This window comes from Antrostomus carolinensis, unplaced genomic scaffold (assembly GCF_000700745.2).
Source record: "Antrostomus carolinensis isolate BGI_N321 unplaced genomic scaffold, ASM70074v2 scaffold1899, whole genome shotgun sequence".
Lineage (NCBI taxonomy): Eukaryota > Metazoa > Chordata > Aves > Caprimulgiformes > Caprimulgidae > Antrostomus > Antrostomus carolinensis.
The window spans coordinates 4,557-32,411 of record NW_010337625.1 but is presented as its reverse complement, the minus strand read 5'-3'; the positions used below and the strand labels follow the sequence as shown (position 1 = coordinate 32,411).

Genomic DNA, 27,855 nt, shown 5'->3' with positions numbered 1-27,855 from the left:
TCTGTTTGTGTACCTCTGTGTCAAAAAGACACTATGACGGTTAATTAATGAGTATTTGAGGAGTGCTCTGAGTTTACAAGTACTGTATAAAGTTTAACCGGGCCTCAGCTTGTTGAGTTTGCAGAGGTTATTGTAACATGTATGTCACTAATGTTCTCTGGACCCAAATGGTGACTTGGGCTATCCTGTCTAGCTGGCTGGAAAGGAAGCAAATGTACCCACCTCGACTGTGTCAAAAGGACTGTCAAAGAGACAATCTTCCAGCTACAGAGAGAGTTGTTCCTCTGAGACACTTAAGCCAGAACATGTACTGACGTGGTACACGTGTTGCTGAACCTGTGTTTGCAGTAATGACTGGGTGGTTCTTCTATAAAGATAACACAATTTTGTCACTGCAATAGCACAGGCTCTGCCTGGATTTAATTACTCCTTCTGAGAACATGTGGTGGCTTCACTTGGCTAGCAGCCAACACAGATGTTTACTCTCTGCCCCCCTACACACCCAGAGGATAGGAGAGAGAATTGGGGGGCAAGGGCAAGGAGACTCATAGGTTGAGATAAGAACAATTTAATACTTGAAATAAAAGAAAACTTAAAATAATACTGATATTAAAATAGTAATTATAATTCTTTTTCTTCCACGCAGGTTTCATCCTCCCCACAGCAGCAATGCAAGAGGATAAGGGGTACTCTGCCAGTTCAGTGATAACAACATCACTGGACCCTGAGGTAAAAGGCTGTTGATGACCATCCAGAGTTCCTTGTTACTTCTTCACCTCAGTCCCCTCCTTTCAGTATCTTCCAAAATGTTTAGATGTTGGTTTAGATGTTTGGTTTTTGCCTAGTCTCTGTTTTACCATGTGTCCAGTTCTGCTAACTCAGCCTTTCAGCTCAAAATCACATTTGCTCATGTCTTGCAGCACAGATTTCCTGGTAGCACTTAAAGTTGCTTTATGCCTCTGTTCATTAACTAGTCAACCAACCTGTACTGGGTTGCTAGCAGGGGGGCTGCAGGGGTGGATTCTGTGAGAAGCTGCCAGAAGCTGCTCCCATGTCCAACAGAGCCAACGCCAATCGGCTCTAAGAGACACTCACTGCTGGCCAAGGCTGAGGCCATCAGTGACAGTGGTAGCACCCCTGTGATAACGTATTTAAGAAGGGAAAGGAAAAAAATCCTACGCAACTTCAGCCAGAGAGAGAGGTGAGAATATGTGAGAGACACAACTCTGCAGACACCAAGGTCAGTGAAGAAGGAGGGGGAGGAGGTGCTCCAGGCGCCGGAGCAGAGATTCCCCTGCAGCCCATGGTAAAGACCATGGTGAGGCAGGCTGTCCCCCTGCAGCCCATGGAGGTCCATGGCGGAGCAGATGTCCACCTGCAGCCTGTGGAGGATCCCATGTCAGAGCAGGTGGATTCCCAAAGGAGGCTGTGACCCTGTGGGAAGCCCGAACTGGAGCAGGCTCCTGGCAGGACCTGTGGCCCTGTGGAGAGAGGAGCAGGTTTGCTGGCAGGACTTGTGACCCGTGGGGGACCCATGCTGGAGCAGTCTGCTCCTGAGGGACTGCACCCTGGGGAAGAGACACATGCTGGAGCAGTTAATGAAGAACTGTAGCCCATGGGAGGGACTCACACTGGAGAAGTTTGTGGTGAACTGTCTCCTCTGGAAGGGACCCCACACAGTGGAAGATTGAGGTGTCCTGCCCATGAAGAGGAAGGAGAAGCAGAGACAGCATGTGATGAACTGACTGCAACCCCCATTCCCTGTCCCCTTGTGCTGCTTTGGGTGAGGAGGTGGAGAAACTGGGAGTAAAGTTAAGCCCAGGAAGAAGGGAGGGTTGGGGCGAAGGTGTTTTAAGATTTGGTTTTATTTCTCATTACCCTACTCTGATTTGATTCGTAGTAAATTAAACTAATTTCCCCAAGTTGAGTCTGTTTTGCCATGATGGTAATTGGTGGGTAACCTCCCCGTCCTAATATCGGCCTTTCGTTATGTTTTCTCTCCCCTGTCCAGTTGAGGAGGGTGAGTGATAGAGTGGCTTTGGTGGGCATCTGGCATCCAGCCAGGGTCAACCCACCACACAATCACTTTAGGCTGCTTTGAATATGAACCCTAATTTTTAGTGCCACCGTTCTATGCTTAATCATAGGGCTCCCATTCAGTTTAACTTGAATTCCTTGTGGATAGATCTGTGCACTGCTTGCAATGACTGGGTAGGGAATTATCACATGCAAGTCACCACTGTATTGTTCCTCTCACCTGTAGTGAGGTATTTATCTCTTGAATACAGTCTTCCTCAGACAGAAGCTGAACCTTTCTTTGTCTCCAGAGAGAGATGCACTTGTCTCTGATGTTAAAAGATCTGTGTCATGTTTTACACTGAAAACGGTTCAAGTGCTCATGTCTGAATGTGAGTTTGAAAATGCAGTGACTGACCAAAACTGAATGCCTCTAAGAAGGGCAATGGCTGTAAGATCACAGTTCATATTTTGGTCTTTCATTGGGTATCAACAAAGGCAGCGATATCAGTAGGTATGAAATTAATGCTACCAACTATTTCTTCACTAATAGTATAAACACTGAATTAAGTGTTTGTACAATTAAACATGAGAAAAGTTCTTTCTCTTCCACACATTGCAATAAGCTTTGTCCATAATGTATTACCTACTTGACCACTTTTTTATTTTTCAAAAGAAAAGTCCACCCAAACTTTCAGGAATTTTAAATCAATTTAATTCACTGTAATAGGAAAAGGCTTAAAAAGCTTAACTGTGGTACATTATTCAGCATAGATATTGTTAGATATTTGGCAATTTTCTTAGCAGAAGCACCCTAGAAGACATTTTCTTGTCTACCTGTAATGCAGTTGGTATAGTAGAAGCATTAATTTGATTTGGATTTGCCAAAATAAGTGGATGGAGGTAAAGTGTACAGATAGAAGGGTTATGCTTTCCAAAGACACAAAAAATGGACCCTCTACTAGAAGGGAGTGATATCTTTTATGTGGTGATGATTTCACACATACAGACAAAGTAACTTCAGAACTATTCAGCATTTCCTTCCTGTGGAAAAAAATACACCTTTGAAGGCTCTGAGGATAAGTATGGCTGCAAAAGCTATTGTGTGTCACATCTGTGACCATAATACTCACACTCTCTCAAAGTCCTTTCAGAGCAGTCTGGCTTGGCCCCATAGCAAGGAGAAAACTGCTCCTAACAAATGTGAGAAAAAGCATCAGGCAGCTCTGTCTAAGCTCTAAAACAAGCAGTGATTGGAGACGTCTCTTTTGTACAGAGATGAGATCCACAAGCTAGATGGGAGCATTCCAACAGCTGAGCAACATCAAAGTGACAGCTTTCCAGATTGATAGTCATGCTATCAGCTGAAATAACTTTGAAATCATGCTGTTCACTGATGGATTCCAGGTAGAAGTCTTTCTTCTGTGACCCTGAAGCCAGTGAATGGATCCATCAAGAGCCTGGGGAGCACACCATGCTACTTTAGCTCCAAGTCTCCCTTTGTTGGTGAAAGTGGGATTTCCGGGCTAGGGCTCTCCCATTTCCTTGCAACGTTACTTACTGCACCTTTTGATTTTGTCTGTTCAGCTTTCTTGGGTAGAACTGGAGGAAGAAGTGGACTCTAAACTTTTCTTAGATATCAGAAACTGTTGAAAACCAGTTCCCGAACCCTTCTTCTAAAGTGCATACTAAAAGGTATTGAAATATTTCTGTTCACAACAATACCACCACTAGCTCTCTTAAACTGTGCTTTAATAACTCAAGTATTGTAAATATGCTTCTGCCAGTAACACTTCATGAAAGAAGATAAAGAATCTGACCATTCTTGTGCTTTCAGCAAGTTGTCAGGACTTTCTAACCAACAAATATCTTCAGCAGTGGAGACACTAGTACAGATCACTTTTACCAGCAGTTTGAGCAAAAGTGGCTAAACGAGCACTATGGCAGAACATCATCTATTAGCGTGGCTCCATTGTGGGGAAAGGTAACATCCAGCTGTAAAAAGAAAACAGCTTAAGGCAGCAGTTTTTAAAACTATTACTTCCAGATAGATCTCCGAAAGTGTGTCTGATTTATTAACTACAAGTTACTAAGTACTGACCTACTATGTTCTGCCCTAAACTCTGTTAATGAAAGCAGCAGCAGATTTTGTGTGCAGTATGCCAGGGGAAAATGTCTATATGGAGAGTGATTCTTACTACAAGTTCTGTTTATAGAACTGTGTAGGATAAACTGTCATCAGCAGCACATTGTGTTGAAGGAGAGGTTGTTTTGTGTTTGGAAGTCCCACTGGTTAGGTTAACTGAAATACTGAGGAAGAACATACACAATGGGATTTAGCAAAATTTGGAATGAGATAAGCAGATTCAAGTCTCTCTAGCATACTGTTAACAGTGACAAAAATTAACATTCAAGGTCAGGCTAGGCGGGTCTCTGAGCAACCTGATCGTGTTGAAGATGTCCCTGCTCATTGTAGGGGGTTGGAGTACATGACCTTTAAAGGTCCTTTCCAACTCCATTCTATGATTTCGTGAAAAATGGATCAAGGTTTCTTCCTTGCCTTGGTCAGACTCTTTTGTGTAAAAATAACTGGCTTATATTTCAGGTGGCTTTCAGCACAGACCTTGATATGGAACTAAACAATTGATGCACATTGGATTGCTGCAGGCTGTATGACATTGTACATAATTGAAGTGAATGCTTTAGATAAGTCAAATTAAATACACTTAAAATAACTCAATATAGAATGTATCTTACTTACTTGATGTCATTAACATTGTGCAGAAATGACCTTACAGAAATAAGCTTCACTTACAACCCTTCTTACACTTGTGGTTTCTTACAGTACCCAGTATTTCCAAATACTGTTGTTTTCTTGTGCATGTCTGCTGGAGCAAGACCTATTTAGTATCAGCAAGACACCAGCTAGGAAATGAAGTCTTAGTCTTGATTGGCAAACCAGTTAGGAGTATTCTGTAAACATAGGGGTGGCTGGTTACTCGTGTAGAAAATTTAGTCTTGTTTGATAGGATGCATTGTGGGAACCAGTATTGTACTCTACTAAGCTTTTGGTATTTATTTTAAATTAAAGAATAGGCAATGACTGGACCATAACTTACAGCTGAACTTCTTGAGAAAAACAAGCTTTAGGATGCAGCTTTTCTATCTTTATCAGAGTTTTGTGTGAAATATCAGCTTTAATCTTGGTATCCAACAGTCATTTTGAAATTCTAACATCTATTCCTCAGTAGGTCCTCCCCAGTTAAAATAAAATTCTCCATTTATTTATATGAAACAGTGCCTGCAACATATATGAGACCTGTAAGATATATGACTCAATCAGATTAGGCCTTTGTCTATGTTTTGTGAAACCACAAAACATCCAATGCATTAACATACTTCAGAATATTTAGAGCAAAACTTGCAGAAGTAGGTTCTGCTGGTAATTAATTGACACCACTAATTCCTGGAGGCCACAGTCTGCATGCCTCCTCACTGACAGCTGTTAACTAGCTAAATCTGTCATGGGAAATTATTGTTAATATTGAAATTAATAAATATATTACTATCTGTATATTACTATCTGTATTTATTGTGAATGTGACAGGTACGTAACAGAATCGACACTTAAAAATATTAGTTACTTTGCAGTCTGAGACACACTTGTTACTTCTGTTGCTGCTAAATAAAAAATTGCAGTCTTATTTAAAAGGTATAAGTTGAAATAATTTTTCTCTCACAATCAATATTAGCACAATCTAGAGTATTGGGCTATATAAAAACTGAAGCAATTCAGATATCTTTGTAACAAGAAAACAAATTTATTGATTTTAAAAGACAAGACACAAATTTGTTTTGAAAAACACAAGAAAGCTAGCCTGAGTTCAAGTCTGAAATATTCAGAAAAATCCTACTGTCTTTAGTATGTTCCAGTCATTTTTTTAAACAACACACTAAAAGTTAATATATATTTTTATAATTATAAAAGTTCCCCAGTTATTGTACAGTACACAATACAAATTGCCCACAAACTATTATTTAGCTCCTGCCAGTTTTGAGAGGACATGATATACTAAAAGATTTAGCGTTTCTCACAAAAATCACATCAGGAAATACGTATTTACAAAATCAAATACATTATACAAAAAAACCATCACGTTATTCTGTAAAGATGTCTTCTTTAAATAATTAAAAAGTATATTCAACTGTAGTCCAAAACCTGGAAAAGAACATTACATTATCTCACACATACAATCTACAAAATTTGCTTACCTCATTTACATAATATATTCAGTCAACTGGAAAATAAAAGTTTGAATATGTCCTAGTGTTATGATGTTTCTGTGCTCTGGGACTGAATAATGTAATCTGCCACTTACTAAGTGAAATTTAAATGATGGCACTTAAAAAAAATACAGTATAAAAAAAATGCAACAAAGGAAGTTTCCTAGAAGGTAAGAAAGCCCTGAGTGATGATAAAATTACTGATTGGTAGTTCTAGAATTAACCTAATTAAAGTTTACCACCTCAGGCACAATTCTCCAAGTTTTTGAAAGGCACTCAAAGTTTCTTTAACAGCCTCATTGGTTATTCATTGTAAATCCAGATTTTGAAGATGAATGGAGATGGGCAACTTGCTTTGGTACAACGTGATATTTTCCTAGCATATTTTAAATTGCTTAATTGGGTTACTTTAAGATGGATTTTTAATGTTTAAATACAAGGCAATCACTTTAATACTGTATTGAAGGAACCTTTACTTGGGGAACCCTTTAAGTATTCTTTGTGTAAAAAGCTCTTGCTGGTATCTGTGAGTCAAAAAGAATTGAAGTGAGTTCCTGGTAAATACTAATCCATGCAAGGTCGTTCCTCTGAAGTCTAAATTCCTCTAACAAAGACTTTTATTATTTCAGAGTAAAATTCATCCAGAATTGAAAACTCCTGTAAGATATTTGCACCATAATCAAGAAAGTGCTTAAGATTATACAAAGAACATTTTCCTGATTTAGATTTAAATGAGGCTCATTTGATGTTCACAGGCTTGTTCTGGGCCTTCTTTTCTACAGTGAATTTCAGCCAAATGAGCAATCTACAAGAAAAATTCTTACCAAATATTTAACTACTCAGGGCTTCCAATCCCAAAATGCTAATTTATTTTTTCAACAGGAAAAGGAAAAAAAAAAATCAGAATAAAACAGGAGTTAAAATGATCATTTTCAAACTAAGGCATATTTTACTTCAAACAAACATTAGGCAGTCACTTTGTAAGTGGCTTTTACTATTTCTTAGTTAAACTGGTAAATTAAACTCAGGTCTACTGGCACATAAAATCACTAGCAGCAATGACCAAGGCATGCAAACTCAGAAGCATTTACAGTAAATTATAAATAAAAAAAGTTGTTAAATTAAAACCCTTTGAGTATTGCATTTATGTAATTAATTATGCATGAATTTACAATAACTGACTAAAAATGTTTACAACTTACTTGCATTATACTACTGACATAATTCCATTAAACAACTTAAAATAAGACCCTTTTTTTTTGCCCTCAGCTAGACTTAAATAAGTACAGCTGCACTTAGTGTTTGCTGACTGACTGATATTGCAGTAGAAAATTTATTGTACTCTTACTTAGTAAGGTGGCATTTCTATCTGTAAGTTCAAAGAATCTCTACTTGCTACTATACTTGTTCCCTTGTTCTTCTAAGCAGTATTTGTAAGAACAAGGGGGCTATTTAAAATGGCAAAAGGCTTGCGTAATTTCTAGGTTGCTTTTAAAATTCTGACGTTCAGTTCACCCCTGTAGGTTAATAAAATACCTTCATCTTTTAGCGAGCCATTGCTGCAGTGACTGAGTTTTAAAAGGAATATTAATATACTGGTGCACTTTTAGTTCTTGTTTATCAAAAGCATTGCCAAAAATTTCAATGCAAACATATGAAATATTCTGCAAATTTTATTCTTGTTCACAAAGCCTTCTTTTAATCCTAAAGATTCTCTTTTACAGTACCAGAGTATTCCAATACTAACCTACCACAGGAGATTTTCAAAATAGTATGAATATATTTTTTAAACTTTATCTTCTAAAGGCATCTTAAAGTAGAGAACTTCATATCTGTAGAAACATATGTTTGATTTTCTTTATGTATTTATGCAATTATGAAAACAACGGAGCTGAAATACTGTTTTCTATTAGACAGTACACAGCAATGGCAGTGACTATTTTGCCTACATCTATTGAGCCTACTATAACAAAACCATTCCCATATAGTATGCAAGTATTGACTTTAGAAATAATTAAAAAAATCTCTATAACACTATCAGCTATTTCAAAGTATATGCTCAATGGGCTAATTATCTAAAAAGCTTTGTTCCCATCATGTTATTTACAATGCTCAAAGGGTTAATGCAAGGCATTATATAAAATTAATTTTATAATACTAGAACTAAGCACTGTGTTATTATGCTTCTATTCCAGTTTTCATTGTTTGTTTGTCTTAAATCACCAAACAAATTAACAGAGATACTAGAATTCCATTTACTGATTTGTTTTAAACCATATACAAAGAGAACGTCCTGTTAGAGAGACAAAGGGCCCAATTTTCAGAAATTCATACTGCTCTCTCGAATGAATGTTTCAAACTCTGAAATTATTGTTGTATAGAAGTACCAAGTCATACTTACATTACTAATAAATTATTTTTCATCAGCACTTTTATGGCTATTAATGGTTGTCTTCATTTTGCAAAAACATTTTTAATTTAACTGGATTGCAGTGCATCTAAAACAAAATTTTTTCTAAACAGTGTAGATGTCAATTGGTGAGAATGACAAAAGATATCAGAACATTTTTCCTAGGGAAAACAAGGTGAACAAAATAAGTGGTTTAGATATTTAAAAATACCTCGCTTTAAATTAAATTTGTATATAGACCTATACATTCCTGAATGACAGAGCATTATTTATTTTCTTATTTTTGAACTAAAGGCAGTAATACAGTAAATCACCATTTTATAGATAAGTAATTTAAAATCTATTTTCCAAATTTTATGGAACTTTTTTTAAAAGAAGGTGCTTAGAGCATGCTACAGTACAAGAGCAAAACACAGAAATAATAATTGAAAACAGAAAAAAAAGCTTTGCAACTGATTTGATGAAAATGTACCAACAAATTTTAATAAATGTAAAACTTTTGAAAATTGGGCCCTGTGTTTTGAAAACGTAGTTCAACAATACCCATTCCCCCACACTGTTCACTGTGCTATTTGTGCTAATGGGGGAAATGCCTCTGAAATCATTATTTTGGATTCCATGTCAAGATCAGTTAAAACACATAAACCATATCAACACTCCTAATGTCTACCCTGTGGATACATGCTACACCTCTCCAGAGCACTAACAGTAGACTTCAGAGCTGGTCCGGCAATACAACTGCATGCTACACATTATAGAATATGGACTGAGGTATTTGTATCTCTGTAGTTTAATGATAACTAAAACCCAACTATTAAAGAGTGCGAGTGCAAAATGTTTTATCTGTTTCATTAAAATTTCACTAAATGTAAAAACAAAACAGAAGATCCCCAAACCTGTAAGTATGCAACGCAGCTTACAGTAACATAGTTCTAAAAAAAATCTGGTACAAACTTTAGAATTTAAGCACAGGAATACAGACTCCATTCAGTTTTCTGAACCTCACATAGTTCCAATTTCTTTTGATAACTCCTTGTTTTTAGAAGCTATGAAATACATTCCATTTTTGTATTCAAATTTTTGTTCAGCTTTGTTTTGCACTTTGTGAATAGTGAACAACTGAGCGGAGTGGAGAGCTAATAATGAAAGATACTCAGGTCCAAGCTCTTTTAGCAATCTAGGTTTACCTATTACAATCGTACTCTTTTTCTCAGCAACAACAAATCCAACATTAAACCAAGAAAGGACAATAATAAGAAAACATTATACATCAACACAAAAACTGAAACAAGTACTACAGTATTAAAAAAAGCTGAAAATTAAAAAAACCATGTTGAATTATTTCACTTTATTTTACTTGTAAACATCTTATAATGCACAATGAAGGGGAGTAACTATTTATCACAGCTTAGTTTTAGCATTTTTGGTGAAGGGTACAGATGTGCTGATTTCCAAGGAAAAATCAGGACACACTGAGCAATATATGTGAGAACAAAATCTATAATGAGATACAGTGCATTTATGAATTTAGAAATAATTAATATAAACCTCACTTTCACTTTTTACTGAGGCAAAAGCCATCTACTGGCATTAGTAGGAATTATGCCTACCTAGAATGAGTAGGATGGGTTCACCTCCCAGTTCTCCAAAGGAATTAAAATTTAATTTTGTACACCAGTAATGTTAGGATATTTTAGTTGATGTGCAACTGTATTTGGAAAACATGTAAATTTTAGCAACAAACTTGTTTGCTATAAATACGCTGTTTATTTTACACGCTCTTCCCCCATTTGGTATATATGACTTCAAGTCACTTTCAGACACACTAGGTATTCCAAAATAAAAGAAGCCTTAATTTTCTTACACAGTCTTTTCTGTAAGTTGATCTTTTTGTGCTCTCCTTCACTATTTGGCTTTTTTGCTTATTTAATTCCATTATTTTAGTGTAGCAAATTCATGTGTCTGCATAACAAAATGTTTAAGAAGAAAAATTTCAAGTTGTTTACTGTCAATTAATATGGTCTCTATAAACTGTCATTATTTAACCATTAAAATGTAATATCTGGCTGATACCCCACAAAATAAAGAAATTGAAAACATGCACTGCATTATGTACCTGCTAATTTATTTATTTTTAGTTTTTAAAATTAAGAGTAGGCAAGGGTTTAGAAAATATATTATCATGCTTGGGACTATGGTCAATCTATTTTGACATTTGAAGTTGGTATTAAAGCTAGTTTTGCTTTCCAAATTCCCAAGCAAATTTTATTTGTAATAAAGTGAAATCCAGCTAGAAACGAGAAAAAATAGGTTTATTGTCATTCTGAAAGGGATATTAAAATCATTTAATAATAAAAAAATCTTTTTTTTTTTTTTTTTTTTTTTGAAGGCTATGTAACCTGTCTTTACTTCTTAGGGAATTTGAAAATGACAGGCACACCTTTTTGAATTAATTTAAGAGTTAAGAATAACAAAAAGTACTAAGTCTTAGCTTCAGTTCTGTTTAAGGCACCATGTAATAGCCGAGGTACAATGATCCCTGATGTACATTCTTAAATGGCAATGGTCCATCTAGCCACCTATTCAAATTCTACACAATTGGGAATAAGTACAAGTGAGGTGTGCCAGTTACACTGCCTTATCTAATTTTTGTAAAAATTTAAATCCACTTTAACAACAAGGAAATATTTTTGAAAGGAAAATAATGCAGGTTGCTACATTCCTTGCATTCTATAAATCATCTTTTCTAAGAGCAGCAGATTGAACCACTAGTAGGAAAAGACCTGGAATAGAAGAAAGTCATCCAAATGGAATGTTTTCCTGTATGTCCAGTTCACCATAAGTAGCACGTACACTCAAAATTAATAATAATAAAGTCACTTATTTTTTAGCTTTAGTTTCTAACAACTACAGTACCACTCAACAGCAAATGCAACTGATCAGTGGCCCAACATATAGAATCAGTAGTCTTCAAAACAGAGGAACTGGTATGCAAATAATATCTGGAACTGTTGATTAAAGTTTAAAGGAAGCTTGCAGTGTTTATGTGATGGTCAGATAATTAGGTACGTTTATGACGTACACATTATCACATTCTGTTAAAATTATGTCATTTAAACTTCCTTCTTTCTCAGAGAAAGAAATGAAATCTTCCCAACCCTCCAGCATTATTACAAAAATTCCCCCTGAATGCTCACAATTTTATCAAAATAGTGTCTTCTAGTTGTCCAATGAAAAGCACCTTTTATAACAAATTTGATACATCTGCTGTCAAATAAGTATGCCTCCAGTGTAAATCAAAGAAAATAGTTCTTTTGATATTTCACAGAAGTGCATCTAATTAAAAAGCTATGTATATGAAATCATCATATTAACTAATAATTAACATCAAAACATTTTTTAAAAACTATGAAAAATTAAATTATTATAAGAGGACAAAAACATTAACATTAAGCTTTGCAAAAATCTTCCTTGCATTTGATACTAAGAGAACTCTATATTGAGCAGCCAATGTAAAATGATTCTGTTTAAAAAAAAATCTTTTTTTTAAACAGATCTGGCAAAATACATACACCCATTCCATTTAACAACTCCAATAAAATAATGTTCAGCACAGCTAAAATTTGACAACAGTCGATCTTCAGACTTATTATCTTTATTTTATTTTCATATTAAGCCGAAAGGGCTAATGTAATGGGGTGTGTGTCGGGTGGGGAGCTTTCATATTAGACTGCAGTGTATGTATTTCCAGTAGCACTGCATTGTCTGATAGTCTGAGTAGTTGCAACAATGTGCTCATTATGAATTGGGTTCAGGAGGTTCTGCTGTACTCCACTCTCAAGCACTGGCTGCATGCAGTCCACCTGGAATGCCTGGTTTAGATCGGTTTTCTCCCTCTTGGCTTGTGGCTCTCCATTTTCGTCCAGCTCTTCATCTATTTCACTTTCAACTTCACTGCCCTCATCTGCACAAACAAACCACCATTAAGCTACTATGAAGGAAAAAAATTCTAACACAAGGGCCTTTATTTTGCAAATAAATCTGAAATACAAAAATACAGGGAAGACTAACAATCTGACAAAGGACAAATTGGAAATTTAAAATTCTAATGGAAAAAGTCAGTGATTACCTCAAATAGGTAAACAGACTCCCAGCTTTGGTCACTTCAGTACAGTATGTGGAAAAAACAACTGCAATCTCAAAAACAATCTCTAACAAACAATGCTAACTTCATATTGCAAAATGCCTCATTTCTAAGATACGATGAACAAGTGTTGTTACTCCTAGTTACAGATAGCATAACCAAGGTGAAGAGATTTGGGGTGATCTGACCCCAAATTTTGACATACATTCTTATACTGACTAGTTGAGTGATCTGGGGTCAAATCACCCCAACTCACCCAAGCAATAAGTATAAGAATGTATGTCAAAATATGGCCTGAAGAGGTTACAAGGAACTGATTTTTTTTCTATCCTCTTCACTGACAAGTTTTCTAGCAGCTACTTGTATGCAATTCTGCCTTCTTCACTTAGAAAAACATTTACTACATATAAACATGCATAAGCATACTCCTGTCTTACATACTTACAGCTGTTCCCTTCTTCTGTCTTATCAGATACTACCGAATTCTGCATAAAATTTGGAGTATTTCCTGTGTCAATAATAAACATCTTTAAAATATATTCTTATTTTAAAACAAACCTACAATATTGTAGTCTTTATTATATGCTACATATTACATAGATAGCTTATTCTATTCATACAATATATTAACGTATCTGTATAACATGTCCATGCACTTTAAAGCATGATACATCTTTCGGTTGGTTTACTGTATTTTCAAAACATAAGGACTTATTTTGCTCAGAGATACATTAGCCCTACAGATAATTATACACTGGACAGACTAAAATTCTTACCTTTATCCATATTTCCAGGGGACACGGCATTCAAATCACCAAACTGCAAAATAAACAATAAAAAAACTGGACAGTCTTAAGCAAATGTGAATTTAGAGTATCTGTGATGGAGCAGATCTGTGCTCTGCCTGATTTGAGGCTAGCATTGAAATACATGATCTTGGCTGCAGCCACATTCATAGTACAGCAATTAATTTTCCATTCCATCCTAGTCTTGTGCTTATTAAGACAATTATCACTAAGTAAACCCTCAAAAAAATAAAATGAGGAAGTACAAACTTTTAAAAAATTACTTCATCAGGGCCTTTTTGCTTGAAGTTAGCTATTTCTGTGTTGTAGAAAGCCATAAATTATGATGGATATCCATTCTAAACTGCTGATATTTTAATATCAAGCTCTTTTTAAAATTTCCCAGAGAAAACTTTAATTGTGCTGGAACAAAAATGAAGGTGTGTCACAGTGTTGCAGATCTACCTGTAAGGTAGATGAAAAGCACTGCTCAGAAAGGGTTTACAATCCAGTAACCAGTTTACTCACATCAGAAAAAGACCTTTTTAAAAAAGTTGCTCATAAGCGAGATGTACAACCTTCCTCTTTTTCCTTTCCTGAATCCTCTAACTTTCTCTTAAATAAGAATCAGCAGAGCAAAATCCCATCAATGAATCTCAAATGAAAGTAGAACATTATTTGGAGAAATACATTTCTGACCATAAATTATGATCTGTCTTTTTCAGAAAAATTTTGCCAATATCTGTGTCCAAAGCTGGGAGAAGAGGAAAGGAAAAAAAAGATAATGTTTTTCTCAGCTGCAACACCAGTGCATGCTGTCTTACAGTGTTAGTCAGACCATAGTCTTAGACTTCCTCATTTTATTTCAGTCACAGTCACTGAATACACAGAGACGTAAGAAGACATGCATTTAATGAGTATTTACTACTTCTGTTCTGCCCCTGTCACTTCCTAAAGTTCTAGGTTACTTACTTGCTCATAATATCTCCATCTTCAATCTGCATAAACTTTTTAGAAGACCCTACGCTACATTTATGTCTAACATATACTATGTCTGTTAAGAAGACAAGAATGTAGTACTTGTATACTTGTGTAGTACCTTACTGCAAATACAAGGGCAGAGATTAAGCAAATATACTGTTGGTGGATTGCTAAGCAGAAACATTGTTATTTAGTTTTTCTAAAACACGTCATGCCACATAATATAAAATCATTTGACAAATAAAGCTGAGACATTTCCAATTTCTCTTGAAAGTGTAGCATCTATTTATAGTATTTAATAAGCCTGTGTATGTATCATGAGGAAAGAATGATACCTGATGCCAAATCAACTTGCAAAATGATTTGGAGTTTATCAGTAACATGGAATATGATACAGTGAAGTGTAAAAATGTAACAAATCTTTCCCATTAACTATCTAGCATATTTTAAAATATATCTATTTTCCAGCACTTTCAATGAGCAATTCTTTGATGACAATTCATGCATTCCTCACTGTGTCACTCAAAATAAAAGGTTAGGTGAACTACTGTAAAAAAAAAGGGATGAAATAAAACTTTGTCATTCAGATGCCATAGATGAGTATAAAAAACTGTTCATGAATTGAAACTCTTGTTTAATTTTTTAAACCAATAGTCTTTGAAACACATGTATGAAAATCAAATGTGTTGCAAACCTCTCCATATGTCTGGGCTGGTTTTATTACATGCATGTGAACAGTACCATAAAAACCAAAATTCTGCATGTAAGCCATCTTTCTCAAGTCCGTAGGAGTACTCAGCTAACTTGTGTTAATATTTGTGTGGGAATTCAAGATGTGTGTGAATACATGTAAACAGCTCCATGTAAGCAACACTTTCCTATCACTCTGCTCTTTTCTATTTTCACATGAAATATTCAGTTCTCAAAAACTGGAAGAAGGTGGTACATTGATCAACATTTCTCAAACTGTGCACATGAATCTGTATGCAGATTTGTTAAGGAACAAGCTCATTTGGAAATACTTGTTTGTTAGAATTCAATGCGATTTTAGTACTCTGACAATCAACCAATGAAACAAGTTTGAAACTGATGTATGTATTTGTAACCCAATCTCTTGTTATACAGCAGAACATCCTACAGCTTCACATAAATGTTTAAAAAATGTAAAGACACGTACCCAAATCCATAACTAAATCTATCAGTCTAGTCTATTACATATTATCTTACCTCTCCCATAACTGCAATAGGTGTCTCTCCTGTTGCCTGAGCGACACGATGTTCTACTAAGTAAAACATGTATTCATCATAAAGCAAGCGGATCAGATGAAAAGAGCCAAAGCTAGCAGCACTGCGCAAGGTTAAATCTCGAATCACCATTGAGCTATTAAAAATAGAAAAAAAAACCATATTTATGTATTATATGTCATAGTCATTTTAACACTTAGCCATGCAGACATTTCACCTCAAAACCAATATTCTCAAAAGTCACATTATCCACAACTGTCTGACTTATGGTGTCTTCAGAGAGAGATGTCCAGGAAAGGCAATCATTTGCTTCTCTCCTTTCTCTGAAGGTACTGTTAGACACCACATTACATAAGAAATAACTAGGTTGTTTTGTTTTTCAGGTTTTTTTTAATTTTGATATACACATAACTACCAATACTTGAGCATAAGTAAAACCTAAATTGAGAGAAAAGTTTGGTGAAAACATAAACAACTAAAATAGTAAGAAAATGATTCCATTTTAAACAAAGTAATGCTTAAATAATGTCTGTTGTGTCCACTTTCCCAGTACAAAGGTTTTAATTGTCACAATTTTAAAACTTTGAAACTTAAAATTACAAAAAGATAGGCTTGTGTGAACATACTATATTGACAAATTCTGATATCTTCAGCAAGTAGTTGCTACAGTAATTTTCAAAGAACAAGGTTTATTCTGATAACTGTTTCAATAAGCAGCTAATATGGAATGCTTGTCTTAATGTTCTTTTACACATTAAAAACAGGTTGTGTCTTCCTCATCTAATAAACACAGATACCACAGTGTTTTAATAAATAATATAAAAGATAGTGGCTTAATAATTGTGTAGTTATTCAATCCAAAAAATTCTTATTATGTTTCTAACTCAGGACAAAGTTCCAACTGCATTTATTTGCATATGGCCTTTAAAACAGTAAACAATGATCATTTAAGTCCCTGCCAATTTCAAGTAGCCCTGAGTTCAAGATTAACAACAATAATTTTCTGAAAAAACCTTCACATGTTTTTCATGAATAAGCAAGCCATTACATCTGTTAACTTTACTACAGTGAACAATTCAGCAAATAATAGAAAAAATAGTTAAAATTATTTAGAAGTCTATTAAATACTACCTGTAGAAAGACCATTTTAACAGAAATTGCCGTGCTGCTTTAGGAAAGCTGGGTCTTCCTTCATAAGGTTTCAATGCTTGCATCATTACATTATCAAGCCAGGCAGCCCACTGCTCCAGAGTGCTTTGCTGTTGAAGGGTCATCTTGAAATCTGTTTCTAATCTCTGAACCATGTTGTCATCACACTGGCACACCCAGGAAGCCTGCTCCTGTTACAGCACATGGCAACTCTTGAATTAACAATACATAAGCCAAAGCACAGAATGTAATTCTTTCTCAAAGATTAAGCAATTCAATAGATGAAAAAGACAAAACCCACTTACTAGAGAAACTAAAAAGCAGTTTTTATTTTTATGTCTGTCATAGTATTGTTGAAAGCAAATGGGTGGGAAAAGCATAACCTATAAGAGCAAACATCAAATGAAGAAACAAGAACAACGGCAATGACACAAGTATGTTGTAGTTTTCCACATTCATTTTCAAAAAAAGCTTCTACTTTCCTCATTAATCCTGTTTCTACTGAAGTACCTGGGACTTGTCAGTTTTTTCTGGGACTACAGGCAGGGCAAGCAGGAAGAACAGTTAAATAATAGGCTAAAGTGATAAAAGTAGCAGCAAGAAATCAAGTGCAAAGTTTCCTTCATTCTGAAGAAATTATGCTTAAAGACAATTTCTGTTATATTATCTCATAAAAGAAAGCTTTGTATGTAAACAAGGATTTTGTTTGCTGACTGTAGGCAGTAATAGATTACACACCAGAAGTACAACATAAACTGCATGCAAATGGAGAAACACACTCTGCATACAATAATAAGCAATTTAGTCAGCGTTATGAAGTTTAAATAAGGCTAGCTGGTCAATTCAGAAACTAAGAGACAAAAATGAAGAGTCACTAACTGCAAGGCTCACTCTGGCTATCATATGCAAAGTTAACAGCTCAACATTCACAGACTCTGCATCTGTGAATGTTGAGCTGATGCTCAAATGGTAACATATTACAATAATTAATATACTGTATCTTTGGTCAAGTACTTTTGACTGACTTTGTTACGATTATTAACAAGCACGTTAAAACATTTGTTTACAAGGAAGTGTGACAAACACAGTACTACCAGGTACTACTATCTGGAACATTTCACTTTGCTGGGCGAGAGGGGAAAAAATGCTTTCCCTCAGAGGAGCAGAAGCGTGTGGAGAAATTAAGCTTAGTGAAAATATAAACTTATGCTAACCGAAAACTAGTTTGAATCTGTACTAATATAATCAATTACTCAGGAGATCTTGTAAATTTAAGCATAGGCACTTAGATACTAAGTATGCCAATTGCATTGTGTTTGAAATAATGAAGCAGTCTCTACTAAATGTTGTGCATTTAATAGCTTTTAGAGACATTTCAGAAGCTATGCTACTATCTGAGATCTAATTCTCAGATATCGTTTATACTATTGTTAAGACATTCATGGTACCCATTCTGAGAATGTATTTGCTCTACATTTGCATAGAAGTTGGAAGAATATGTGCACTTCAACACAGTAAATGGAAACAGGTAACGGTTCTGAGCTCTTACTTTCCTAAAGTGTAAGCTGTCATGTTTGGACTGAATCACTGCATATATGAATCAGCAAAAAAAGTTCTGCCTTCACTTTCTTGATACAATAACGACAGCTAACAATAAAGTTCAAAATCATAGAGGAAGTAATACTCTTTGTTGTTTGTTTGTTTTTTAAAAAGCCTGTTATTTAAAGCTACATTTTACCTGAACATTGGCAAAATCAACACGGTTAAGATCATTGAGCATCTGGTTGATTTGAGAAGTATTCTGAAGTACAGCACGAGCTGCTTGAGCCAGGTGATTAAGAGATGTATATCTTCGCAGAGTCTGGGCAAAGGCACTTACAGCGGCAACCTATGAAGAAATTAATTTATTTTTAAATATTGTACTCTTTATCTGTAGATTAATTCTACAGATTGAGTCTTTATCTTCATTTTAATATTCTATATCAATGAGCCCTCATATGTGAATTATGTCCAAGCTGCAGATCAAATAATGTCTTCCTTACGATTTATAGACAAAACTAAGTTATTTCCTCTCCCATTATTTGATGCCAGATGCTAAGCATGAAATTTAGCATTAAACTTAAAATAATACTGCTTTTAGATGCTACTGCCCACTTGGTTTGCCACTGCAAGGATAATACAGCAACAGTTTTGTCTACCTTGGTTTGTATCATCCTCTGTGGAATATTGTTCATGGCATTTGAAAGCCAACCTTCAAGGCTTTTTGCAAAATTGCGAATGGCTTGGGTCAAGGCACCTGTGCATTAAAGAATAAAAACAGAATGAAAAGATAGCAATGAACCTGCCTTGAAATGTTTTCCATCCTCAGTACTTATGTACTCAATGTTCAGGTCTGCTGCTTTTACTTACTAAAAGACAAATCCCATCTAGGTTCAAAATGCATTCATTCAGTTACATATGATGCAATAATGATTTTAGTTTTGGTTTAATAAGCAGTTCTGACTTCCTCAGCTAACAATCTTTCAAGAAGTTTGTGACCAGCAGTATTGTTTTGGGCACTCCTATAGAAGAACTTCAGTAACTGCAGCGGTTGTGATGGAAATTTCCATCACAAACTTTCAGTCTTCCATTTCATCTAAGAACCTCTTTTAAAGAGCAAAATTCTGGAAAAAATTACAGTTATTGAAATACTGCAGTTTCCTCAAATAAGCCCAAAGTAACCTTAAGCCATGTCATGGTGCTGCTTACTTCAGTTTTAAAGAACAAAATCCAACATGCAGTGCTTAAGGGTATCATCAATAAGCAAGATACAGGAGCATGTTTCGCTGACAGGAAGTGAGATTTTTCAAATGGCTGTGGAATCTGTGTGCATTTTTTTCTTTACTATAGCACCCACAGAACTGCTGAGTAGCTGACAGATTTAGACAGAAATTGAGGAAGCCCTTACAGCAATCTGCACTACTCAAAATATAAGTTTTAATTTTTCAAAGCAGAAGGACTGGAAGTATTTTCCCAAGGAACTGCACCTGGAAAAAAGAAAATCCTACCTCCTGAGTAGCAGAAGCCTTGCTTTCCCTTATCTATCACTTGCTCATTGACATAATAGTAGCCATCAAAGAGTTGCAAAAAGTAGGAGACAAAACGAAAAAAAATACAGGTTTCTAAAGACTAGTAGAGAATGAATGCAACTACAAACGTGAAGAGGAAAAATAGAAAGAGGAAATAATATTTTCAGACTATTTTAGCTACATGTGAGAAGAAAGATTCCAAGTAAAGATTGACTGGATTCTGTTTATAAAGCTGAACACTCTGTCAGAGTAAGAAATTAATGCTGATAGAACTTGTCTTTAAGAAATGTTCTTTTATCATTTGAATTATTGATGATCCTTTTTTTAAACAAAGCTTTCTACTAGCCAAGTAAATTTACTAAAATAAAAAATGCATTCTTCATGACATCTTTTCCGCGTCTTCAAATTTACAATGATAAGCAGTAGAATCCATCAGTAGTTTATATAACTGACCACACATTTGGATGCTTAGCTGAACACAATTTGATCTTACAAAGTTTCTATATTAGCTGAACACTCTATGGTAACATGTTTGGGTTTTTTTTCCCCCTTGAGGTTTCCACATGAAGAACAAGCTTTTTTCTTTAATCCTGTCAATCACCTTGCTCACTTGTTCTGCTTTGTAAATTATTTCTGTGCACTTACTAATTAACTATGTATTCATGCACATTTTCTTACCTATAAAACAAGAAAATGCAAAGTGGAAGGAATAATGTAAATACTGTATGAATTACACTTAGGCATTTAAGGAAAATATTACTGCTTTTTCACTTTAATTCAATTTTTTACTCAACTATATATTACAAAATTATTTGCATCACTATAATGCTGATCTCCTTTAAAAATAAATATGGAAAAGCAGCTCAGGCCTTCAAAAGGCCTTTAACTAGGAAGAAAGAGGAGCAAATTAAAGGAATTGTCAGTTCTGAAGAAATAAAATACCTAAAGTAGATAATCAGGCATCAGTATTGTACAGAAAAGCGATGAATTTCTAATAAGCTTTGGAGAAATCATATTCAATAGAATTTTTCTCATACTCCAATCTTAAGTATACATCTAGCCATTACCAAATTCTTAACTACCTACATCCTGAAAGCCTTCTTTTAAGTTCATTTGCTTGCCATAGAAAAACAAGAAAACCCTTTCAAGGAATCACATGATGAGTATGGTGCAAGGTAAATGGCCCGAGTTAGTTAATTGTTACTAGACATACACTAAATGATGTTGTAATGACAGTTACAGATAGAAAGTCTGACTTGGATAAGCACCTAAAAAGCTTGAGTTCTTAGCTAAAAACCCTCTGACATGCAAATCTCATAAAAACAAGGCTTTACAGACATTCCAGTACTTAAAATTTTTGTTTGCCTGGAATTGTGTAATACAGTGTGGAAATATTTTAGCATAAATTCTTCACCTGTGATAGAAACTAACTCACAGGCAAGTTTGTTACTGACCATGCTGTCACTTGTGAAGGTACAAAAAGTCAGTTCTCAAACATAATAGCTCTGGCCTATTGCCAAAGATATTAGATAATTATGGTCTTTATTCCTGACTCAAATGGACAGCATTTTGCTTTTCTTAGGAAAGGGAATTTTGCTGTTTTATGTACAGCACGTCTTCATTCATTCTGTGGGTACTAAACATTTCAGCTGACAAATTTAACATAGAGGTTAAAAATAAAACAATTTTTTCCTCAATGATAAAAATTAAATTTTTTTATACTCCGGTAATATGTATCTCACAGCTGCGTTGCACAGTAAGATTTTTGTAACAGAAAAACTCTGAAAATCTAGACATGAAAAAAGATAACTCTTAAAAAATCATATGCTTAATTCAAGTACTTTCCAAATTGGCCAATTTTGAGCATCTGCTGTCGATATCTTTCCATTTATTCAGGAAAAAAAAAATATAAACATGCCTTTGATGAAGCATTTACAGTTTCCTTTCCTCTACAGAGTCTAAATTTCCTATAAACTGCTATTTTCCTACAGATGATGAATTTGTCTACTTCACCCATCTCCTTTATTGTTATAGTCAAACATTAAGCACAACCTTAAGCCTTCCTCTTGGTCTCTTGTAAGGGCTGGATATATTTTAATTCAAAAGCAGAAGTTAAAACATTAATAATATTTTAAATATTTAGCAGTGAAGAGAGAACTTGTATGTTCAATCACTACAGGAAAGCAGACTAGAAAAAGCCATTTAGTTAGCTGGTCCTAAAGATAAAAATAAGGAAATACATTAGCTGTTTTCCAAAGGTAGCTCAGTGGATGGACTTCTGAGCAGAAAATCACTGGACTGTTCACAAAATATAGGCAGAAGTCTCTTGGGATGAATTTGTTCCGGGATCAGATGATGTGTTTGCATGAAGAAGTCTGATAATAATCCCAAAACCAGAAATGTCAAACACAGTAGGTATCAAATATTCAAATATGACTAGCAATTCTAGAAAGAAAGAAATGGCATGAAAAGAATCTGATGCCTATAGTTATTGATATTAAATGATTGTGTCCCATTTTCTTGAAACCCTGTACCAGCAACGCCCAAACTCTCCTATGAGCACAGGCTGAAAGAGTTGGGGCTGTCCAGCCTGGAGAAGAGAAGGCTCTGGGGAGATCTTATAGCGGCCTTCCAATACCTGAAGGGGCTACAAGAAAGCTGGAGAGGGACTTTTCATAAGGGCAGTTAATGACAAAACAAGGGGAAATGGGTCTAAGCTGAAAGAGGGCAGGTTTAGATTAGATATTAGGAAGAAAATCTTTACTGTGAGGGTGGTCAGACACTGGAACAGGCTACCCAGAGAAGCTGTGGATGCCCCCTCCCTGGAAGTGTTTAAGGTCAGGCTGGATGAGGCTTTGAGCAACCTGGTCTAGTGGAAGGTGTCCCTGCTGATGGCAGGGGGGTTGGAACTGGATGATCTTTAAGGCCCCTTCCAACCCAAACCATTCTATGATTCTATGAAACAAGGCAGGAAGGTACCACAAGCTAAGGAGCTATCATGTAAAGACTTTTTCAGAGACTACCAGGCTCTGCAGGGGAAGGAAGTGAAAAGTAAGGTGAAAAGCAGGTTTGATGAAAAACCACATCTGCACCATCTTTTTATTCAGACAGTAATGTGCTTTTGGAAGAGAGAGTTTTAATTCAACCTATTAAATGTTGTAATTAAATTTGTGGGTTTTTAAACATTGCCTATTTGCTTGTGATAGACTATATTACTCTAAAATTAATATTCTATATATTTACATTGTCATCAGATAAAAAAGTAAAACATCAAATATAAACCAATGCAAAACAATTTATACAAGCAATGTTTCTCAATAATTACATGTATTTGAGGAAACATTTCTCCTTTATTCCTCTACATAGATGAAAGATAAATTATGTCAATCTCTATCAAGAACTTACTCTTTCTTTAAAAAAAAAAGGTAAAACTGCCTTTGTAAATGGCTGATGTTCAGATTTTATACATTCCCAGTTCCAAACTTTTTGTATCATACATAATTTACTAAAACCTAACTTTATTTCAACAACAAGCAAAAAGTCAATAAAAATTTTCTGCAAGGCAGCACCTGCAAATATTCTTATGGAATGCTTATTACTGCTGGAGTCACTATAACAGGTGTTCACAGCATGAAAAAATAACTTTCTTAGCTGCAAAGCTACTTAAGGCCCTAAAAAAAAAAAAAAAAAAAAAAAGAATCCAACTTTATAAAGTGATTACTGTTTTTTCATGGAAGGGATATAGGAGTTACAGGGTTTATAGTGGGTTGCTTATATGATTTCTTTGTAATATTTAGCACAACATATGTGAGAGAATAAATGCTTTATAAAGGAGTTCAAGTTTCTTCACATAAGTACATTTTCTACCAAAAAGAGTGAGATAGTTTAACTTATCTGGCAGCCAAACAAGACACAGCCACTTGTAGCCTCCTCCCCGCCACCTTTTCCCTTCCACCCAGGGAATCAGGGAGAGAATTGGAGGGGTAAAGGTGAGGAGACTTGTAGGTAGAGATAAGAACAATTTAATAATTAGAGTAAAAATAAAATAAAAATAAGAGTAATAATGATAACAACTATAAATAGAAATAGGAATGATGCAGAGTACAATTGCTCACCACCCACTGATAACGATCCCAGAGGAGTGAAAAGGAACCCTGAAACCAAAACTGTTATCCCGGAAAAGTGAGCCCAAGCGATTCCTGAGAGAATCCCCTCCTTTCCAGTCAGCCCTGGTTAATACACTAAACATGATGTAATATGATATGGAATATCTTATTGGCATGTCCAACTGTCAATTCTGGGTTTTATTAACTACTACACTTTTCTTCTCCACTCCCCCCTTCCAGTCCTCTGTTCTTGGAAACTGCCCAAGCCCAGTGTCCTTGTAGTTATCCACATTGTTTTCATAATAGTCCTCACTGAAACAAAAACAGAGTGCTTTCTAGCTACTAAGAAGGAAATTAACCCTATCCTAGCAAAAACCAGGACAAATAGCCATAAAAATGCACTGCTGGAGCAATGATGGATTCTAGTAAAATTAACTTTGAAAAGAAAGCTGCACTCCTGGTAATGGTTGAGTGGCCAGACAGTTATCGCCTCTTTCATGCAGGACGTATGACAGAAAAAACCAGCAGATTGGAATAATAAATTGGACTAAAAATTTCTGAGTTAATTTTTCATTGTCTTAACAGTCATTAAGATTTATTTCAGCAGCCACTAATAAGGAACAAAGGACTAACTGTCCAAAAAATGGAATCGCAAAGACCACACACATTTTTTTTTTCAGACTAATAAGAGATTAATATGTAATGTTTAAACTAAAAATTACTGAACTTAGTGGAAGGACTGGCTGACATTAGTGCACGCTGGCTCAGGGCCACAGAACTTATGTCTAAGTCTATCAGGCAGTCTAGAGCCAGGGTAAAAGGAAAACATTTTTATTTGAAAATGTAAAAGACAGATAAAGAAGTATTTTTAATATGAAACTATTATCTTGAAAACTAGATCTTCCAACTGCACTAAAATCCTCAGTTGCTTTTAGAATGCAAAGCATACATCAACTCTCAGCACAAATTCCTACACAACAAAAGTAAGGATAAATGCTACACAATACTTTCCTAACTTTCAAACTTATTCCTAAAGCTGCCCTGTGAGGCACAGGACCACCATACACATGTATGCACAAAAATCCTTACAAAACGTTTCAGGTGTTTAACTTACTAGGAATAGGTCTAAGGACGTCGGGAATGAGAATCTCCACCAAAGCCTGGTACATCACATGGTCACAGTTACACATCCATTTCAGAATAGACTCATTCTTGCACAGAGTAATCAGTTTTGCTTTTGGAAGTCGACTTTCTATTTCACTCAGATTGCTGGTGTGAAAAAATGTAGCAAATGAATAAATGATAATGCATTTACAGGCAGGTAAAAACCTGAAAGAGGTGTTAAAATGTTATTATTTTATAAAGATGTCCCAACTACACCCAACATGACTCAAGTTGTGTCACATGGAAATGGATTTTAAAAATGCCTCCATAGCTCTTCCACAGCCCATAAATTAGGCAGAGGTATGAATGATCATTTTGGGTTAAAAGAACTGGATAGAATGCCAGGAAAAGACACCTTTTTTATTTGACGCTTGTATTATATTATCTCGAGAAGCAGTAAATTAAGAGAAACATTTACGGACCTTGGTTCAGTAATAGTAGTGCCATCGGGTGGAGCAGAGGGAGAATAGCGCCAGAAAGTTTGCCACAATTTTTCTATCAGGCTGAATTGAAGATTCACAACCACATCCAGTATTGCCTGAGAAAATAAAACACATGTACAGATTGTGTTCTACCCAGCTTCCCCCAACTCCAACTAGATCTATAGCTATTTTTCCTTCATCACGTAGTGGAAGAAAGGCGAACTGTACCTTTCTCAAGTTATAAGTAATATCTGTTTTAATACTTTTGATATCCTTAAATTATGCAGCTCTATAAACTGAAAAGCCTTTATACTAATGTCCTCCCCAATGAAATGAGCAAAATATCCTGGGGGAAAGTCACATACCACTAATGTGGCTGCAATATATTTGGCATTACTGTCTTGTATTGACCTTCACTAGAAGTCACGAACTTCAAAAAATAAATCATTTATAGGAAATACCTCACAGTGCTCTCTATAAAGACTCTGCAGTGATTTGATGTCCTCAAAGGTTGTACCATCTGGTAGAGAAGATATTTCAACTTCTCCAAACTCTGGAAGTACTCGAGACGCATCTGTTTCCATGACAACATAATGAAAGAGGGCTATTATGAACAGTGCCAGTTACAGTATCATTAAGAAAAAAATTAAATAAATTCCAAATTGTCATGATCAAAAGTCTTTCATACCTGTTTTATGTTAAAATTGTAACCAAATTCAGACAGTATTTTCTAATCAAAAAGAAGTATAAAATTATTCTTGAAGATATTAAAAAGATGTCATGTACATACTACACCTATATAGAAAAGCTAACACACACGTTTTCAGAATATTACAGTATTTCAGTGTCTGAAATATTAATCTTTGAATAGTTTTATACGTGTAAGAGTTTCTATGTAGCCAGGTAGGATGGGGCTTAGTAGTCTCAATATACATTTTCATTTTAATTTAAATTTACTAGACTTTGAAGTTGAGCCAATGTGTGCTTTTACTATTTGTTACAAACATTTCCAAGAGACGAACTGATACAAGAGAAAAACACTGTATGGAAGATTACATGGAAAGGAAGATTCAAATCCCAACCAAATAAGTCTACATCTTTTTCAATAACACAGAGTCTTTCTACATAAATAAATGACTAAATTACCAATTGTTTCCATTACTGAGAAGACATGCTTAGGCGGATCAATGAATCCACAACTTAGACATTTTTAAATGCACACACATTTTTAAATTTTACAATGCAACACCCCTCCACACACACTTTATGAAATAAAATGCACTGTAAAGCACATGCAGGGAACAACTTTCATTAGAGGAATTTCAATATACAAGTCTAATATAGCTTTGCACAGCAACTACATTGTGATTAATATAATTTTAAATATATCACACATACAGAATTTGCATATTTTTGCCTTTTATAGTTATATGATGCATATGAAATTCACATAAAGCTCACAATACAACATTTAATTTACGTGTCTTTTTCTTCTGTTGTGAGTGTTGTAAGCAAGAATTTTAAAGAGGGCGTGATAACTTTGGAAGCAACTACTGTACTTGTGTGACTTGATACTCACAGTGATAATGAAATGCATCTTACTTATTTATACAGCAGTATAAAACCTGCTTTCATACCTAAAAACTGTTGATGATGTTGACTTTGGGCGATTACAGTTTGTTCAACAGATGTGCCTGTCTGTTGACCACTTCCTGTGAAGCCATCTGTAACTCCATCCACTTTCTGCATAGGCTTATACCTACAAAAAGATCAAGGACAAAATTATCCTTTCTGTTCACCTTTTCATAATTAAGATCGTACAATCTATGTTTGCTCTGACTTCTCCATCTCAAAATAAAACTTCGATGAAAAGTAACAAAATAATTTACACAATTTTCTTTATTTTGTAAATAACAGAAAAAAACAATTACTAAGGGAAGGTAAATGTGACAAGAAATTCCACTCTTGATGCATTGCTTTGAGAAGCAGTTTAATCAGTTGGGAATATTTAATTTTGTTTCCGGTAAATGTAAACCAGCAGTGTCCTGTGTAATTACTGAGATTTTACTTAAAAACTGAGT

General features: G+C 35.1%; 1 protein-coding gene across 1 annotated transcript; it reads right to left on the bottom strand.

Moving 5' to 3' along the window:
* Window positions 1-12,379: 12,379 nt before the first annotated feature.
* On the bottom strand, window positions 12,380-27,533 carry LOC104530580 (transcription factor RFX3; the record flags this gene model as incomplete). Its single annotated transcript, XM_010175220.1, has 10 exons — window positions 12,380-12,674; window positions 13,631-13,673; window positions 15,848-16,001; window positions 16,997-17,205; window positions 18,753-18,902; window positions 19,213-19,310; window positions 25,303-25,457; window positions 25,775-25,890; window positions 26,236-26,348; window positions 27,412-27,533. Coding segments are annotated over 10 exons (1,399 nt in total), but the record flags the coding sequence as incomplete, so codon positions are not given.
* Window positions 27,534-27,855: the final 322 nt, after the last annotated feature.